Here is a 17,545-nt window from a genome sequence, read left to right as displayed (position 1 = left end):
TCTCCTCCCTGCAACGATTGCCTATGAATAGAAAAGGACATAAACCCTGAGCTATCAAACCAGGCTCACCAATTTACGATACGAACACGCAAATAATATCCACACCTATAGCTTATCTGTGAAGGGCAGTTTTTTTGAGAGCTTGATAAGGGCCAGTACCAGACAGGTTATTATGGCAATGCCTGTGGCCACACTGAGGTCATGTCCTAGATATTTTTTTACAGGAAATTGTTTTTTTTAAGCAACCTAAAATTGTTTTTGGCTGATTCCAGTATTTTCATACTCAGTGTACCTATATTCAAATTTAGGTCAACAAAAATAGATTAAAGGATCTGTATTTCTCCATTAGAATTTGATTACTGGCAATGCAGAAACACTATTCATGTTGGGAGATGAAATGCTTCCATGTTAATTTCCTATAATGCTTCCTGGAAATATATTATTATAGGAAAACGTGAGACAAAGTTCTGAGACAGTTATTCTATATAGACTTTTAATTAATTGATTAAAGCAGCAGTGGGTAGAATTGGAGCAAAACATGATTAAAGGTCCCATATTGTAAAAAGTGACATTTTCATGGCTTTTATATTATAAAGCAGTTTTAAGTTCTACATAAATACTGTGAAAGTATTGAAACACTTAATCCACAGTGAAATACACACAGCCCGTATTCAGAAACTGAGCTTTTGAAACCAGCCGTCAGGATTTCTGTCCAATTTGTGATGTCACAAATCTACAATATTGAGACCATTTCAAAGTTTTAAATGTAAACATTCTAAATGTGTCCCAGTTTATTTCCTGTTGCAGTGTATGTGAATGACATCAGCTGACAGGAAGTAAACATGGACCCAAGCTGTTGCCTTGTAACGCAATTCTGTTGCAATTCCATTGAAATGTACTAAAACGGAGCGTTTCAGACAGAGTGTGAATACAAGTATATTCAAGCAGACAGCATGAGGAAAATAAAGGTTTTTTTAAACATTAAAGTATGTAAACATGTTCTAGTAGAAACCCAAAATACAAGTATGAACCTGAAAATGAGCACGATATGTCCCCTTTAAAAAAAGTTATTTTTATAAAACGGTCACTATATCCTGACAGTAGTGCACGAGACAGGTCATGTGTTGCTGTGTCCTCCGGTGCTCCTAATGGCATCTGCAGGATTTCCCAGACCAGAGGAAAACAACCAATCAGAGCCGAGCTGGAGCCTACCGTCTCTGAGCAGCTGTCAATCACTTGCAAATTTCGATCAAACGGTCAAACTAGCCAGCGCTGATCAAATATGAATCAATATTCTGTTACTGTAATGCCTATTTATCGCATAAAATGTTTTCAGAAACATCTTGTAGTGTACTGTTTAGCTGTAAAATGAGAACGTTTGTGACCCGGCAGCCGTGTTGAGATGAGTTGAGGAAATACCAAGAACCGCCCACCAGCCGGAGCAAACTTTCTGAAAACATTTGAGGTGCAAAATAGGCATTTTGATTTACCAAGAGTATCTTTTTTTATTTTCTTAATATTTTGTCTTTTCCTGGCAGAAATGGGCTTATATGGGAAATATTTTGACTCATGACCTCTGTATTTTAAAAAATCCTGGCTTACTTGCAGGGTCTGAAATTAACCTTTTTCCTCACCTGCCACTGTGGCAGGTCACTGAACATTTCTATTGGCCACTCAATTTTTTTTTTGTCTGCCACTTCTGATATCTAGGTAGACCGCTTCAAAATTGTAAACACTGAGTCAGTGGTACCAGACTGTAGAAATGTGGAATATATCATGTAACCTTAATCCATAACTATATTTAATTTAGGCTTCATTTTTGAGGTAAATATTGGGGTAACTTGGCAGTAATTCCAAAGAAATTTCAAATAGGTTACTTGCTAATTATCACCTAATTACAGTGAAATGTGTGGACCTGTAAAATGAATTGTTACCCAATATTTCATTTAAGCTTCAGAATTGCTTTTTAACAATAATATTTCTTAATATAAGGAAAACCTGTCTGCCATGGTGGCAGATGACCTGAATTTTTTACGTGCCAAAACCAACATTGACCCTGTTATTTGGCAGGTGGCAGGTGCTAATTTTATTCCCTGTTTATTTGGCTCAAAATATACGACTTTGTGTTGATCAACGTTTTGTAGTCCAGAGTGATTCACTTCGCTGTAGACGATCTTTGGTAGCCGGCCCTTGTCGTCACCGCGGTGCATTGTGGTCCCGTACAATGCTCTTGCTCTCTGTCCTCTCGTCATGCTAACGTGGTGGACAAACTTGTTTTTAGGACTAAAAACACAGCTTAAGGTGTTAATTCAGGAAAGTCTGTAGTTAGTGGCAGGTAACTGAGTTGTGTTACTTGTGTCTTCATTTACTGTCACGACTTTTAAATGGATAATATTGAACTAAGAGCTGTTTCTGATACTAGCAGCTGAGCTAACCAGCATTGCTCACATGCAGAGCCACTCTTGAAAACATGGTGAAGAAAGTTAGCTAAGACAACAAACCAGAAGATCCAGGGATTATACACACTGTCATCTGTTTACAGCCACCCCTGTATCCCTTCTTTCTTTGCTTATGAAGGCTGAAGCTGTCATTACCAGATGTTTCATGATCTCCTCACTGCAGTAGTGTAGAGATGAAACTCCACAGGCTGCTGCTGGCTGGCTGCATGAACTGCACTAGTAGGATGTATTTGCCATTTGGTGGGAACTTTTATCCAAAACGACTTTTCAGTTCTGTTGGATCTTTTTCCTCAAGAACGGGAGGAAGAACTGGGACCCTTATCCTCTGTAGTGCTCGCACAATACTCCACCCACTGAAGTACACGGTGCCACTTGGAAAAGGACAACTGGGATTGTGCAGCAGCAGGAGTTACAGTGGTTCAAATGCAATCTGCAGTCAAACACTGTCAAGATGTCAACCCAGAAGACCTCAGTCTGCTGCGGGGAGAAAGGAGAACCTGCAACGAGGAGGTGCAACATGGCCTGGTAAGAATGACAGATAGTCGGTATGCATGCAACATCAGTATGCATGCAACATGGCCTGGTGAGAATGACAGATAGTCAGTATGCATGCAACATCAGTATGCATGCAACATGGCCTGGTGAGAATGACAGATAGTCAGTATGCATGCAACATCAGTATACATGCAACATGGCCTGGTGAGAATGACAGATAGTCAGTATGCATGAAACACCAGTATGCATGCAACATGGCCTGGTGAGAATGACAGATAGTCAGTATGCATGCAACATCAGTATGCATGCAACATGGCTTGGTGAGAATGACAGATAGTCAGTATGCATGCAACATCAGTATGCATGCAACATGGCTTGGTGAGAATGACAGATAGTCAGTATGCATGCAACATCAGTATGCATGCAACATGGCCTGGTAAGAATGACAGATAGTCAGTATGCATGCAACATCAGTATACATGCAACATGGCCTGGTGAGAATGACAGATAGTCAGTATGCATGCAACATCAGTATGCATGCAACATGGCCTGGTGAGAATGACAGATGGGACAAGATCATGTTAAATAGTTAATTAAGATATCTGCATACATGTTTCTGCCTACTGTAACAGTGTATTGGTTACAGCTTTATGTTATGTATATATTATGAAGCTGTATCAAAGCTGAACTCTGATAGAGGCGTATTGATTCAAATTCATAGAGGCTAGGCAGAGTGATGATGAATCTTAATTTTCTACTAAATCTAGTGTCCCTGAAATCCCTCAAAGTCATAGTCATTTAACTCCTAAAATGATGAGCACAGTAAATACATATTTCCATTCTCTTTATTGCTGTAGTCAAAGAAGTAAAATGTTTATTTACACAGTGGATTAACTTCGTCTTTTCTTTGAACAGTGTCCTTTGTCCGCCACGGAGTGACAGACGTTTCCAGTGTGCCTCCAGCTTTTGTAGTGGTAAGAGATGCAGGGCTGTCAGCCAAAAAAGTTTCACAGGTTACTAAACTGTAGTTATTACTACTATAATACTATGCACTTAATGGCAAGATGCCTTTGGTGCTGGTGCAACAGACTGCTGGATTTCACAGCTTCTATCAGATGGATTTAACTCAGATTTCCCATATGTTTTATCAAACATCCACCAATCTTCTGTCATACATTTTATGTATTTGAATACATAAAGCTTGTGTTCATTTAGATAACTGTGATTGCTAGAGGTAGGTGATCAGTGTCTTGTTTATTTTTTTCACAGATGAGTTTTGACCAAGAGGGAAATGTGACATCATTTGGTAAGTATGGGAAAATAAATGTTATTAGTCTTTGATGTACTTGCCTGTCATCTTTTATTTGAAGAGCAAAATCATAGTTGTCATTGAGATTGATGATTGGTTATCCGTCCTATCCTGTGATAAGAGCACTCTCACCAGAGTGTAGGCATCATTTTCAATATGTCATCAGACTACACTTTTTAATGCTTGCCATGCACAGTTGGACATACAATACACTGTTGCTCACAATTGCTGTGTTACTTGTAGGTTGACCTGTGGTGTGACCGTTAGCTCCCTCGCTCGGTTATGTTTGTTGTCCTACAACAAAATGTTTTTTTTTTTGCTAAAGAGGAGGCTGAAAGCAGTAGATATGTTATTATTATTATATGTCTGTATTCTAACCCTCTCCTTCCACTCCTCTTCTTCCTTTTTTCTCTTACAGAGAAGAAGAAAACAGAGCTTTGCCAGGAGCTAAGTCTTCAGGCCAGAGACCTTCGCTTTCAGCACAGTATCAGCCTCACAGCTAGAAACAACTGCATTATCATACGGATGGAGGTAAGCTCTCTTTCACTCGTATAAGCACGCTTTTGATTGACTAATGCAGTGCCTGTTCAAAACGGGCCGAATCCTTGGCCTCTGGGGCAGGCTTTACTGTTAGAGCCCAGACACACCAAGCCAACATCAAAGAAGTAGCGGCGATGAAGGCCGACTGTTGCGTCGCCTCACGTCGCCTTGGTCTTGGCCGACAAGTTGCATTCGAACACGCCGCAAAGACTACAGCACGTACGTTTTGTGCCTGTGTTAGAGAAAATAACTCTCCACACCAGCAGGTAGAGGTAGTCTGTATTTGTCATTCAAAAGGGGAAAGTATCATCAAAGACAAAGTATCATCACATTGTTTCTAAGGTTGGAAATCATTTTATTTATCTATTTTCTTACAATAATTCATACACATTTAGGGATTTAGAACAAAAAAACATTGAAACTGAATATCTAGTGAACTAAAACTCAATGCATGAAGCTGACTTGGACCAGTAGTTAGTTACGTTAAAGTGGGATTGGGACACCTTTCGTCACACACTCCTCCTTGCTGGTTAATCCCCAGGACATTCTTTAGCCCGCACCACAGTCCACTGTCCTCCAGAGGGCGTGCTGGAGAAGGTGTAGTAGAATAAGCAAGAGTCCTCACTGCTCACCATTTTACAGAATGCAATAGTTTCTCCTGGTTTAGGCATATCATCTTTGGTCTCCACCACTGTCAAGCTGAGGTGGCCACACTCTTGATCACACCTGATGATGAGTGAGAGAAAGCAGTCAATTCAAGACATATAATATGTCTGCAGGAAATTAAACTAGTAGTGTAGATTAGTTGCATTTTGATGGAAATACCCATGGTAAATGAAGAAATATTTGGTTTTGCTCTGTAAATTGTGAAAAAACTACTGTGAACATTCCATGTTAACAGTTATGTGTCTGAAATTAGAAATATGACAAAACAGCAGGTGTATGAGGAAGAATAATACAGTAACTATAAATTCAAAATTACATTGTGTTGGTCATTTAACCTCTTACCATCATGAATTAATTAAAATATACTATAGTGTATAAGGTCTAAGAACATTTCAGCAGAAGTATATGATGTCATTCTCATGCTCTATTATGTCTCATAAGTTGTTGCAGCATTTTTTGGGTTGATACCATTTGTTACACAGATTTGTTGGAAATGTTTAACAATTTTTTACCACTCGAGAATTGATAAAAAATTATCAATAATCCCTCCAAAATACCACATTAAGGACACCAAGACCTTGAGGAACACCATAAAAAAAGCCATGCTGTGATTTGGTGTCAAAAACTTTTGACTTTTTGAGATTTCTGCAAGAACTGCATTTTTCGGTGATTGGATGGCGAGCACTTCTGTTCTGAAAACTGCTCAGAAACCCAATTATTGACAATCAAGCTAGGAAAGCCATACATCATCTGAATGCTCTAGGTCTTTAGTTTGTAGCTATAAAGTTTCATGAGGCTGTGATTATCCTAGAGGTCACAACAGGTAATTCTATACAGTGAGGTCAAGTTTCAAAAGATGGTCTCACTACAATGGAAATTATGGCTACCATGGGGACTAACATCATCACACATTAATACAATGGGGCTCATTGGATCCACAACAGTCTCAGCTTTACAGTGATACCCGATTTATTAAATTCCAAGACTGTTTAGGGACCTCAGTATGCAGAAATATTCAAATACACCATTTTAGAATAGGCGAAAATAACACATTTTTACTGCATTCAAAAAACTGGATGCCTTTTACCCCAAACTGCATGTGATTATCATAAAGTGGGCATGTCTGTAAAGGGGATACTCGTGGGTAACCCGTTTTCATTCACATATGAGGTCAGAGGTCAAGGGACCCCTTTGAAAATGGCAGTCACTGAAAATCACAATAGCAGAGGTTAAAGAGTTCCTTTTTTTTAAGGCCTATTAAATATGATTAGGAAGGAGGGGGGTTCACGAAAGGAATTTATTTTTATATTTTAGCCATTTTAATGCTAAAAGCAGCAAGAAGAAGTTGTGGTGCCGTAACAAGCGCTCCGTGGCGATTTCGAGCAGTGCGCCACACGGTAGCGCTTTCACCTAGTCGGGCGGCACCACTCTCCCCATAGGAACACAAGCCAGCACTGAGCGATTTTATAGCTGATCATGTGTAGGCGGCTTAACACCATGTATTCAAAGCAACCAGTTCTCACCTGTTCCTCTTTGCTCCTGTCCCAAACGCCCGACACTCCACACACGCCTTGTGCTGCTCACACCTGCCCATACAAACAGGGCACTCCTCACAGGTCGGGCCTGCGTATGGTGGCTCACATTTACACATTCCGCACTGACACGACCCTCTGTCGTTACACAGCCTCTGGTTTGTTGCCATACAGGAAGCTGTTTCCATGGAGCAGACGCAGCCTTCACCGGTCCAGTCGTCATCACAATTGCAGCGTCCACACTCGCACCTCCCATGGCCTCCACATATCCTAAATGTAAAAAAAAAATTTGTCTTTTGTAGTCTTTTTAATATAAATCTGTTTCTCTAATTAAGTAGAATTAAAAGAGAAGATGATATTGCATACGGCTGATGATATGGCTCACTGATCACCACATATTATACCTGCCGTTGTGGCGTAGACAGTCAAAGTTGCTGCACTCGCAGAATTGTCCGCTGTTTCTTTCTTGCGGGTTTACTCTCATTTCACACTCACAGAATCCTTCCACACATTTCCCCCTGCTGCTGCACAGAGGGGCATTCGGGCCTGAGCGACAGAAGTCTTCACTTCGTGAAAAAATGGAATCAGTGTCCTCCTCTTGGCACTGTTGTCCAGTGTAAGGCTTGTGGCACTCACACTGGCCACACACCAGAGCCCCATGGCCACTGCAGCCAGGGCTGCTTTCCTCAGGGTGTCTTGTGCAGTCACACTGACCTGGGGAAACACATTTTATTTTATTTTTTGCACAAGCTATTTGTCAGATAATAGAAGACAAACGTGTGCCATTTTAGCCGCATACTGACTGTTAAAGTCTTTCAGTCGTTAGAGGACTCATTTTATCTCACTGTCCAATATGGGGATTTTTCTGATACTCTGCTTTTTGACCCTATATTGACTGTAGCATGAAGTTATACTCACACTCCAGAGTTATCTCTAACTTCACACTCAGTGAAAAGCCTCTGGGTGTGATGTGGACCGACCAGGGCCCAGTCCTGTTCTGGTTTGAGTCATCACTCTCACTGGGACACTTGGCAGCCTCAATATTCACCTGGAGAAAAAAAGCTTTATTATTATAATAATGAGTGCAGTGCCTGTTGAAAACATGCCTGTTCAGAACGAGACGAATGCCTGGCCTGCTTGCAATTTTCTCAAGAACCGCTCATATACAAACAACTTCACACTCAGTACTGCGCTTTCTTCGGTCCTGAGGAATACACCCGCCATGTCATAGTTGCGTCACACACCCAAGTCGCAAGAAAAAACACTTGAAACACACTGAAGTACACTTTTGTGGAGGTAATTTCCAAATACGCATATTAGTTGTTTGCTTTGACATAACCTCTGTGGTTATAAAGTAAAGGATGCATTTTAAAGTAGAGCATGGTATTTTGCTTGGAGTAATGTTATCAGTGTTATAAATTAGTATCAAGTCTTACACCAGGGAAATACAGTCTCACTGGCGACATACAGACAGACAGACAGAGATTCCTTGCTTTATAGTTAGATTGGTATTTCCTAATGTCTTAATTTTGTTGACCTGTAGGACCAGATGGTTTCCATTCATGATGCTACTGAATGTCATGTTGACTCCCGCTGGCACAGGGCTGGTGTCCATGATCAGCTCTGTGATAGGCTGGTCTGTTGGCATGGTGATAGTGATAGGGAAGGACTGGCTCACACCCGGCCTCAAACGGATGGAGAACTCCTGGGGCTGGAGGAACAGGGCCTTGGCATTTGCTGGTTCGGTTCTGCTGAAGAAGAGCAATACCTTAGAGGTCATTGTGGTCTTGACCAAATGGTAACGGATGTAATCTAGCACCAGTGTCGTATCAGTTTGGGATCTGTCTGTGCTGCACTCCCTGTTCGAGCTGATAAGATGGGTGTGTTTTATCTGACGGAGTGTAAAGAGTTTCGCAGTGGATCTTTAAACCCGGATGCTTACCTGCTGTCATTCTTGTCAGCCTGCACCATGCCCTCAGGGTTATACACGTGTCTTTTACGACAGCCTGCTCTCCGCAGCCCCTTCAAGGTATGACAGCGGATGGTAGATTGAGGGGCGGTGCACCAAGCACACGCCGGGCCGGACTGGATGCACTCGTCACAGTTGGAGGCCGATGTGAGACACGTCTGTTCTTCGGCCCAGCTGGGACACAACAGTACCAGCAGCAGACAGAGACCGAGCAGCTTCACAGACATCCTGCAGTTAGAATAAAACACCAGGATGTACTTGAAAGTAGGAATTTATATCATCAATAGATAAATATATAAAATATAATAAAGGATGCAAGTTAAAAAGTTAAAAAAATACAGTTGTATTTACTAAATAGGCAAACTTTTAGTAAGTTAACTCACTAAAATGTTGCAGGGATGACTGACAGGTTTTCTTAACAGTCCCTTATCTTCTCTATTTAATGGGTCACGCTTACAATTAAAATAAAGAATAACATTGGCAAAATAAGACAAATCCTTTTGCTTTATTAGACTACTAAATGGTGAAGAAGATGCAGGTCTACAGTCAGGCCTGTTTGTATTTCATTACATGTTTAAAATAATTTTGCATGAGTTTACTAACATTTGATGTAAATACTTAAAGTATACTATAGGGCTGTCCTCGACGACCAAGGAAATTATTAGTTGACTAACACTCGTAGGATTTTGTAGACTAATCGAATAGTTGATTTAATCGACAAATCTGTAAAACTGAGTTTCTCCACAAAGAAACACACAAAAGCACCACTTTAAATCTGGTGTTTACCAGAGATGTGTAAGTTTCTTGGAAATAAGTCACTCAGCATGAAAAAATCATAAAAAACAACTAATTGACTAAAGAAATCTTGGTCGACTAAGACCGAAACGACCGATTAGTTGACTAATCGACTAAGATGGGGCAGCCCTATTATACTATATACCTACATATCTCTTTCTTGACAAGGATAGAAGCTATAGAAATTAGATCTGTCTAAAACTGAAAGAAAAAACTACCACAACTGTTAGAAAGACAAACAAATAAACAAACTTAAGCAGGACTGTAATTAGTAAGTGACTGGTGCAACAAGTAGCCTTATATACCTTTCTATGTGTGCTTTTTCCCGTACTTTGCTTCTTTTTTTTGTTTAACAGCATGATTCATGTTTCTCAGGTTCTGTAATTAATTATGTGCTAAATACATTAAAACACAGATACAGAGTAGTGCCGCTACGTTACCTGAACGCTTTCGTTGCTGTAGCTGCGTCTTGGGGCTATTTACCTTTGCACACTGTGACACACTGACAAGCTGAGGTCATATATTGACTGGGTGGGAATGCTGCTTGAGACCCAGGATGCAGAATCTGGTCACCGGATTGGTGCGGCTGTTTTAGCTGTCTAGTATTGTTTTTCTAGAGGATCAAAGTTTTTCGGGTCTCTCGCCGCAAATATTTAAAGATCAGAGTCCACTATTGGGACTGCAGTCGCCCAATTGTAGTTCTGCACACGCCGCTGTATGTGCACACACTGAGCACAGACACATTCACATTAACAAGAAATGTCAGTGTAGATAAAACTTATAAAAAGCCATTCATCAGTTGCTACAAAACATTTCCGACATTTCAATCTTGAAAGTCTTGAATGAAGATGTTCTTAAAGTATTTGCGTCTGATATCAGGGATCAGAGTACACGTTTCAGTGTTTTCCAAAGAGGGTAACCTCCCCCACCTCGTCCCTCTGTTTCTCCACAGTCTTTGAAAGCCATCGTGACCCCGCAGTCCCTGTTGGTGTTGGATTTTCGTGGTTTGGGATTGGAGCGTTGGTTGGTGCTGGAGCTGGCCCCTCAGCTAGCATCGCAGTCACACTCGCTGCCCTTTGAATTCAGAGCACTGGAGGCCCTCCTGCAGCACACGGTGAGACAGATTAGCAAAACGCTGTCTCTGTGTATTTAAGCATGCTCTAACCTACATCAAACCTGCCTGTAAATTGAGGACATATACATGAGGCTCTGTTACGAGATAAGGTGAAGCGTGTATGTTCATATCATGTGTCTTCATGTATTCGTGTCGATAGGTAAACACGCTACAAGCTCGGCTGAATGATGTCGAACCAATAATGTTGGACACGTTGGAATCCCTGGTGGATCCTAAAATCCTTTCCGTTGATAGAAGTAAACTACATATACTGCTGCAGAACAGCAAGAGGTAAAGCGCACACAGCCACAAACAATGCCGTATTATGTAAATGATCTTATAAATGAGGATGTTAGCATCAAGTTTGCAATGGTTTTCTAAATTAATATGAGAACTAGGTCAGCATCTCTGGGACTGTACTCGTTTTCATCAGTCAATCAAAATAGTCCCTCACCTTTTAAAGATCACTTTTATAAAGCTTCACATTTATCACGGGTGACACGTCTCAAGGCTTAGGTCTCACACTATTATTGTTTTCTTCATGTATGTTATCTTCTTGGCTAAAACTTTTTTTTCCAGCACCATATCTCCGCTTTTATCTCCTCTCAAAAAGTCCTTTGAAAAGATTCACATATTTTGTTTTGTCCGTCTCGCTCAGTTAACATCCTGACTCTCTTACATCCGACAGCTTATCTGAGTTGGAGACGAATATAAAAGTCTTTAAGGATACCTTGCTGAAGATTTTGGATGAGGACGAGATCATTGAAGAACTCTGTCTGACCAAGTGGACAGACCCAAGAGTTTTGTAAGTTACACACACAAACACTTACATGAATGCTAAAAGGCCTTTAAAGTCCCAGTCAGTTGCTGCAGTAAAAGATAAGAAACGATAACATTTAATTGATCCCCAAGGTGTCAAATATGAAGGACAGAACCTGCCAAAATCAAAAAGAAATAAATTATAAAGAAATAACAGACCGTAGAACGCTGTGATTGACCAATCAGAATCGAGTATTCGACAACGCTGTGTAATAAGATATTATAAGATGTCTTTGTCACTCTGACATGTATTGTCTGGCTGCTTAAAACAAGGACTGATGGGACTACTATATGAAAACTAAAACTATGTCATGTGTTTGAGGTATTAATGCGGTCAACATTTGTCATTTTTGTTCTGCAGAAAAACGCAGTTGTTGCCTATTTTCCGTTTTTATGATTGAAGTTATACTTGAAGCGATTAGTAGATTGACAAAAAAATTATTGGCAACTATATTGAAGTCATTTTTCATGCAAAACCATCTCATGGTTCCAGCTTCACAAATGTTAGGATTTTCTTATTATTATTTAATAATTTTAACTTATCTTTAATCATTTGAAATTATGGACTATTGGTCGAACAAAACAAGCATTGTGAAGGAATTTTTACAAACCAAATAATCAATCGACTAATGGATAAAATAATCAGCAAATTAATTCATAATGTAAATATTTATTAGTTGCAGTCCTTTAATTAAAAAGTCACTCCACCACAACCAACTATTTTTACTTAAGTAACATTTTCAATGCAGCACTTTTACTTGTACTTGTATTTTTACAGTGTGGTCTTAGTACTTTTACTTAGGCAAAAGGATCTGAATACTTCCACCCATGTTTATCAAAAATGTGTAGCAATTCCAAAATATATATACATGGTCACACTGACTGCTGAAAGTTTTAGTAACTACCAGGCCTTTTCTATAACAGTCTTTTTGTTTGTTTTTATGTGTGTATGAACATTTGTCTGTCTGTCTGTTTGCCTTTATAGTGAGGAGAGCAGTTTGGGTATTGACCACGCTGAAGAGATGGAACTGTTATTGGAGAATTACTATATGCAGGTAGTGCTACTTAAACAGTTGGATATAAAAATGTTTCACTTTTCCTTAATTAAATTAAATAATTAAAATGAAATATATTAAAATAAACTCATGATAAAGCATGCTCAACAATGAATTCATTTAACTTAATATTGACATTTGGAAAAAGCTGAACTAAAGTCCTAACATGTATACCTACTTGCACCTTTATTGTGGTGTTGAACCTGTCCGCTTGTTTGTTTGATATCGAAAGCACTGGCACACAATATGAAATATCCTCTACATGTAATGCTCAGTGGTTGTGTTGAGAGTTCTAACAGTGACTGTGAAATGCTCCACACAGGCTGAGGAGCTGGGGAACAAGACCAGAGAGCTGAAAGCGCTGATAGACGACTCCGAGAACGTCATCTTTATCAATCTGGACAGGTACACACACACACACAGACATACTGAGTATACAATATGTATACATACAGTATGTGCATACATATTTGTAGATAGTTGTCATTTGTAATAAACCCAATTGCATTCGATGTAAAATATTTGGACTGTCCAAAAGTTATATTTATAAAAGTTGTCATGTTTTTTATGTTGTCTTACCATCTACAGGATTTTGTTTGTTTGGGCCTAGTGGCATCACTTGACGGACACAGAAGTTGTAATTCCACCATTTGGCCACTATGTAAAATTTGCTTCAAAGCCTGGCAGCCTTCCTGGGGGCTTGGTTGAGCTGCAGTATCTGGATATAGAAACAAAAACAGAAGGAATTTTGTACAAAAAACACTGTAACCTCATTTAGATGTCTGCTTGATTTGACTAACTCAGACTGTTGAAGCTAATCGTCAGATAAACAAATACTTTATCCACAAAACGAGGGCTGTGTATTTTATCCCTTATCTCTGACATTGACAGCATATTTGGAAGAGATCATTTAATGGCCGGTATGATGAACATGAGGAATGATTACAGCAAGCAAAAACTTTTTCAGTGTACATACAGTACGGGCACCTTACTATTGCTTTGGGACAGACATGACAAAATTGTTAACCTATCCTTTAAGTCCCCTTGAAACAAACCTGCTGTCTGTTTTATTCCAGCCATCGTAACGTGATGATGCGCCTCAGTCTGCAACTGGCGATGGGTACCTTCTCCCTTACCTTATTCGGTCTGATAGGGGTGGCCTTTGGAATGAATTTGGAGTCGTCCTTCGAAGAGGTGAGGCAGCTTCCTGCTAAAGAAATACTGTATATCACCACATCTGGGTTTGACTGTTGCTTTTGCTGTTTACAGCTTCTGAAATATGAGGATTTTCTTACTTGTTTTAACTTTATTTTGTTGTAAGCCCTTGTGTTTTGGACTGTTAGTCTGAAAAAAATAACAATTTAGGACTAAACTCCCATCCATCCATCCATTTTCTTCCGCTTATCCGTGGCCGGGTTGCGGTGGCAGCAGTCTTAGCAGGGAATTCCAGACGTCCCTCACCCCAGCAACGTTTTCCAGCTTTCCTGGGGGACCCCGAGGCGTTCCCAGGCCAGATGAGATATATAATCCCTCTAGCCTGTTCTGGGTCTGCCCCGGGGCCTCTTACCAGTTGGATGTGCCCGGAAAACCTACTCGCTTGTTTAACGTTAACGTTTAATAAGCAAAGTTTAGTCTTTTCTTTTATGCGGAACGACTAAACTTTAGATTTGAATTGTTTTTAATGGGAATTCGTCCCTTTTTACAGACAAAAGGATTAATTGATTTAATAATTTGCAATAAGTTGGTCAATATAGTATATTTTGTCTGTGGACATGTATACATTCAGACCTGCTTGTGTGTGTCATTAAGCTTTCCAGTGTTTCTGCAATGTCATCTGCGTGTCTTCATTAATTTTGGTCCATGTGTCAGTATGTGCATACTGCACATTTACGATGTATACTCACATATACTCCCACTGTTTATTACCAGGAACCCGTCGTTTTCTGGATGGTAACAGGCTTCATGTTCCTGGGCAGCGGGCTGATATGGAGACGACTGCTGTCATTCCTGGGACGACATCTAGAGCCTTCAGTACCCTCTATAGTAATGCAACACACACAAACACACAAACACACTATAATGCCAAATGAAAGAGTGGTTAAAGATCAAGTCCTGAGTGTCATTTCTCCTGTTTGTGATACAGATCCCTCGAGTATGGAAGAGAAATCTGAAAGCATCAGACATCAAGGCGGGAGTCAGATGATGTTCTACCTCCGCTCTGTAAAATGCCACAGACCTCCTACAGACTCTGCAGCTTTAGAGACGATTGTTTTACCATCCGGGACCTCCTGAATTCTCTACAAAGGCTGGAAATTTTCAGTTCATAACACACCTCATTCTTTTACTCCACCATGCCTTCAGCAGAGATTGAGACTGCATCCACATGTCTGGAGACTCCACTGTGTGTGCTTCTGTGTCCCCGTCATTTCAGATACTTGATTAAATGTCTTCATATCTAATCATATGGATGGCACAGAGTATTGCTCTGTCATCAGTGGTTTTAGAGCAGTGCGTGGGCGAGTGGCAGCATTGGAACTGAAACGAATAACAACCCAACTAATATGATAACCACCTTACATGCACTTGTACCTCATTTCATAGGTGTGTTAAAAGGATTTACATCGTATTATTTAAATTAATGTGAGCCAAATGAATGTGTAAAGTTTATAGTGTTATGTCCTCTATGCTCAGTATGTTAGTAAGAATTTGCCTTTATTAGAGGTTATGCGTGCAACAGTGTACCACCAGTTAGACAATAAGGACATCCTGAAACATTTAGTCCTCTAAAAAACAAGGATTTATCAGATGATAATCTAATATCTGATGTGATTGGCAGCATAACCGATTAAAAGCGGGACAACGTTTTCTGACATTTGTGACGGAACTGGCTGAGCTACCTCAGCAATTATTCCTCAGTCTTTAAAAGACATATTGACAGTTTTGTTTTGGTACTGTGTCTCACTTTGTTACTGTGAGTGACGTGTCTCAAATTGACGTGTGCCCAAAAATTAAAGGGTCTGAAGAAATGAGGAACTTTCAAGAGTATGACTTGAAATCTGTCATCAAGCTGTCCTATTTGCATGAAAGCTATTGGTGTTTGAAATGTTAAAGGCGGAACCTCAATGAAAACATTTAAAGGAACAGTGTGTAATATTTCAGGGGATCTATTAGCAGAAATGGAATTTAATATTCATAACTATGTTTTCATTAGTGTATAATCACCTGAAACTGAGAATCGTTGTGTTCTCGTTAGCGTTACTCAGGTTACCGCAGTCTCAGAAAGTAAGGAGTGAGCGGAGCGGTATTCAGTTGGTTGCAATCTGCAACCGCACCACTAGAATTGTACACACTGTCCCTTTTAAAAAACCTACCAAAAGAAAGCATTCTTGTCATACTGCCGCCACATTATACACATTGACAGCCTATGCCTTACAGCAGTGTTTTCCAACCTGGGGTTCAGGATACCCTCAAGAGGTCGCCAAATAAATCGGTTGGCACTTGAGAAGATGAACAGGAAGAGGAAACAGAAAAAGCATATTTCAACTTTAAGTTGTTTTTTTTTTGCAAATTTCCTGTCATCTTAGTGAATGAGATAATGTTATTATTTTACGTCTTTGGTTGAACTGGTCAAAGCTGATAGACATATGCAACAGGTGATGAGGGATCACCAGTAGATTTGGCTTCATTTTCAGGAGTCACAAGCCTAACATGTTGGAAAGCACTGCCTTACAGTACTGTGTATTTATTTATAACATATCCGTCCAGATCCTTCACCTTTTAACGGTTGTTTCCCTGTATTATATTTAATGCCTATAAAGAAATATTCAACGTTCTTGGAATTTGTCACGTTTTTAACCACATTGAGTCCAAGTGGATCTAATTCAGCTTTTCTGACACTGAACAACAACTAAAAAGATTCTTCAATGTCAAAATGAAATTACTACAAATTGAAAAGTACAAATATAAAATTGGAAGCTTTGGCAGCAGTCATTGCTTTGACATTGAAGTCTTAAAGTGCCAAAAGATCCTCATTACATCCACTAAAAAAGGTTGTAAAATAAAACCTAAATCACTAAAACCTAAATAATACCCTCCTCCTCTAAATGCTCGCCTTCACTCAGACAGCTCAGCTCGCTCCACCTCTAGACGTGAACGCGCGTTCACTACATACTGCAGAAGAGTTAGTTTAGCTCTGAGAATATCTAGTGTCACTGTCACTGTAGTGACGAAATGATTATCAGAGCATCAATGTTTAGAAAACAGTATTCAGTATATGTTTCTTTTGCAGAATGTGGACTTTTTGATGAAGAGTCTCACTGAAGCAATGACATTAGTAGATGACGGCAAAGACAGCAAAGCAAAGTTACATTTTCTCTCATAGATAAAGAAAGATAAAGAGAACTTTCTTCATGCTCAATTCTTCTGGTACAAAGAAAACATAAGGTTAAAGGAGTCTTTTTGTTTTTTAATATTTCAATTTCATGTGTGACTGAGATTGTATGTGTTATGGTGTCATAACCATTCTTCTGCACTAGAGGGAGTCATATTTACAGTTTAAAAGTCACTTCATTGAATGATGCTTCTCTTCACACTGCAGTGCAGTCCTTTATCTCAGGTATAAAAGGAGTAAAATAAAACAGTATGACATACTAAAATGTTTATTGAATTCCATGTACTTAACAATTACTGTGAAATAAAACACTGCAATGTTTAAGTAGAAACGTTATGATTTTTTCTACCTCTGAGCTATAACATCCTGCACTTTATGTCATAAAAAGCAGCCAGTGCTTAC

At 39.6% G+C, this 17,545-nt stretch overlaps 2 protein-coding genes across 4 annotated transcripts; one reads left to right on the top strand and one right to left on the bottom strand.

The window, feature by feature from the left end:
- Positions 1–2,175: 2,175 nt before the first annotated feature.
- On the top strand, positions 2,176–16,589 carry mrs2 (magnesium transporter MRS2). 2 transcript variants are annotated; one of them, XR_012596271.1, is made up of 13 exons: positions 2,176–2,984; positions 3,870–3,928; positions 4,224–4,260; positions 4,682–4,794; positions 10,718–10,879; positions 11,040–11,170; positions 11,568–11,684; positions 12,684–12,753; positions 13,076–13,158; positions 13,830–13,947; positions 14,683–14,796; positions 14,897–16,207; positions 16,272–16,589. XR_012596271.1 is itself a non-coding variant. In XM_074654157.1 (12 exons), exons 1-12 carry the CDS (start codon positions 2,633–2,635, stop codon positions 14,954–14,956), a joined length of 1,416 nt encoding a protein of 471 aa, XP_074510258.1. In that variant the 5' UTR covers positions 2,176–2,632; the 3' UTR covers positions 14,957–16,589. The 2 variants fall into 2 exon arrangements, 1 of the variants encoding a protein (XP_074510258.1); XM_074654157.1 differs by having other exon boundaries at positions 14,897–16,589.
- On the bottom strand, positions 5,135–10,365 carry LOC141779367 (integrin beta-1-like). 2 transcript variants are annotated; one of them, XM_074654158.1, is made up of 7 exons: positions 10,206–10,365; positions 8,944–9,198; positions 8,539–8,752; positions 7,920–8,049; positions 7,406–7,715; positions 6,993–7,271; positions 5,135–5,529 (listed from the first exon to the last, which is right to left on the bottom strand). In XM_074654158.1, the coding sequence occupies exons 2-7, from the start codon at positions 9,195–9,197 to the stop codon at positions 5,334–5,336; spliced, it is 1,383 nt and encodes a 460-aa protein (XP_074510259.1). In that variant the 5' UTR covers position 9,198; positions 10,206–10,365; the 3' UTR covers positions 5,135–5,333. The 2 variants fall into 2 exon arrangements, with proteins under 2 accessions (XP_074510259.1, XP_074510260.1); XM_074654159.1 differs by having other exon boundaries at positions 8,539–8,749.
- Positions 16,590–17,545: the final 956 nt, after the last annotated feature.

This window comes from Sebastes fasciatus, chromosome 12 (assembly GCF_043250625.1).
Source record: "Sebastes fasciatus isolate fSebFas1 chromosome 12, fSebFas1.pri, whole genome shotgun sequence".
Taxonomy (NCBI): Eukaryota; Metazoa; Chordata; class Actinopteri; order Perciformes; family Sebastidae; genus Sebastes; species Sebastes fasciatus.
The sequence above is the reverse complement of the archived record's forward strand: the minus strand, read 5'-3'. Positions and strand labels throughout refer to the sequence as shown.

Excerpts from the sequence above, each read along its gene's own strand:
- mrs2 (XM_074654157.1), top strand. The coding sequence starts at position 2,633 with ATGAAACTCCACAGGCTGCTGCTGGCTGGCTGCATGAACTGCACTAGT. Across the intron at positions 12,754-13,075 it reads TGGAGAATTACTATATGCAG|GCTGAGGAGCTGGGGAACAA; the intron begins GTAGTGCTACTT and ends TGCTCCACACAG. Across the intron at positions 14,797-14,896 it reads AGCCTTCAGTACCCTCTATA|ATCCCTCGAGTATGGAAGAG; the intron begins GTAATGCAACAC and ends TTTGTGATACAG.
- LOC141779367 (XM_074654158.1), bottom strand. The coding sequence starts at position 9,197 with ATGTCTGTGAAGCTGCTCGGTCTCTGTCTGCTGCTGGTACTGTTGTGT. Across the intron at positions 8,753-8,943 it reads GCTGACAAGAATGACAGCAG|CAGAACCGAACCAGCAAATG; the intron begins GTAAGCATCCGG and ends GCTCTTCTTCAG. Across the intron at positions 5,530-6,992 it reads ACAGGAGCAAAGAGGAACAG|GTGTGATCAAGAGTGTGGCC; the intron begins GTGAGAACTGGT and ends ACTCATCATCAG.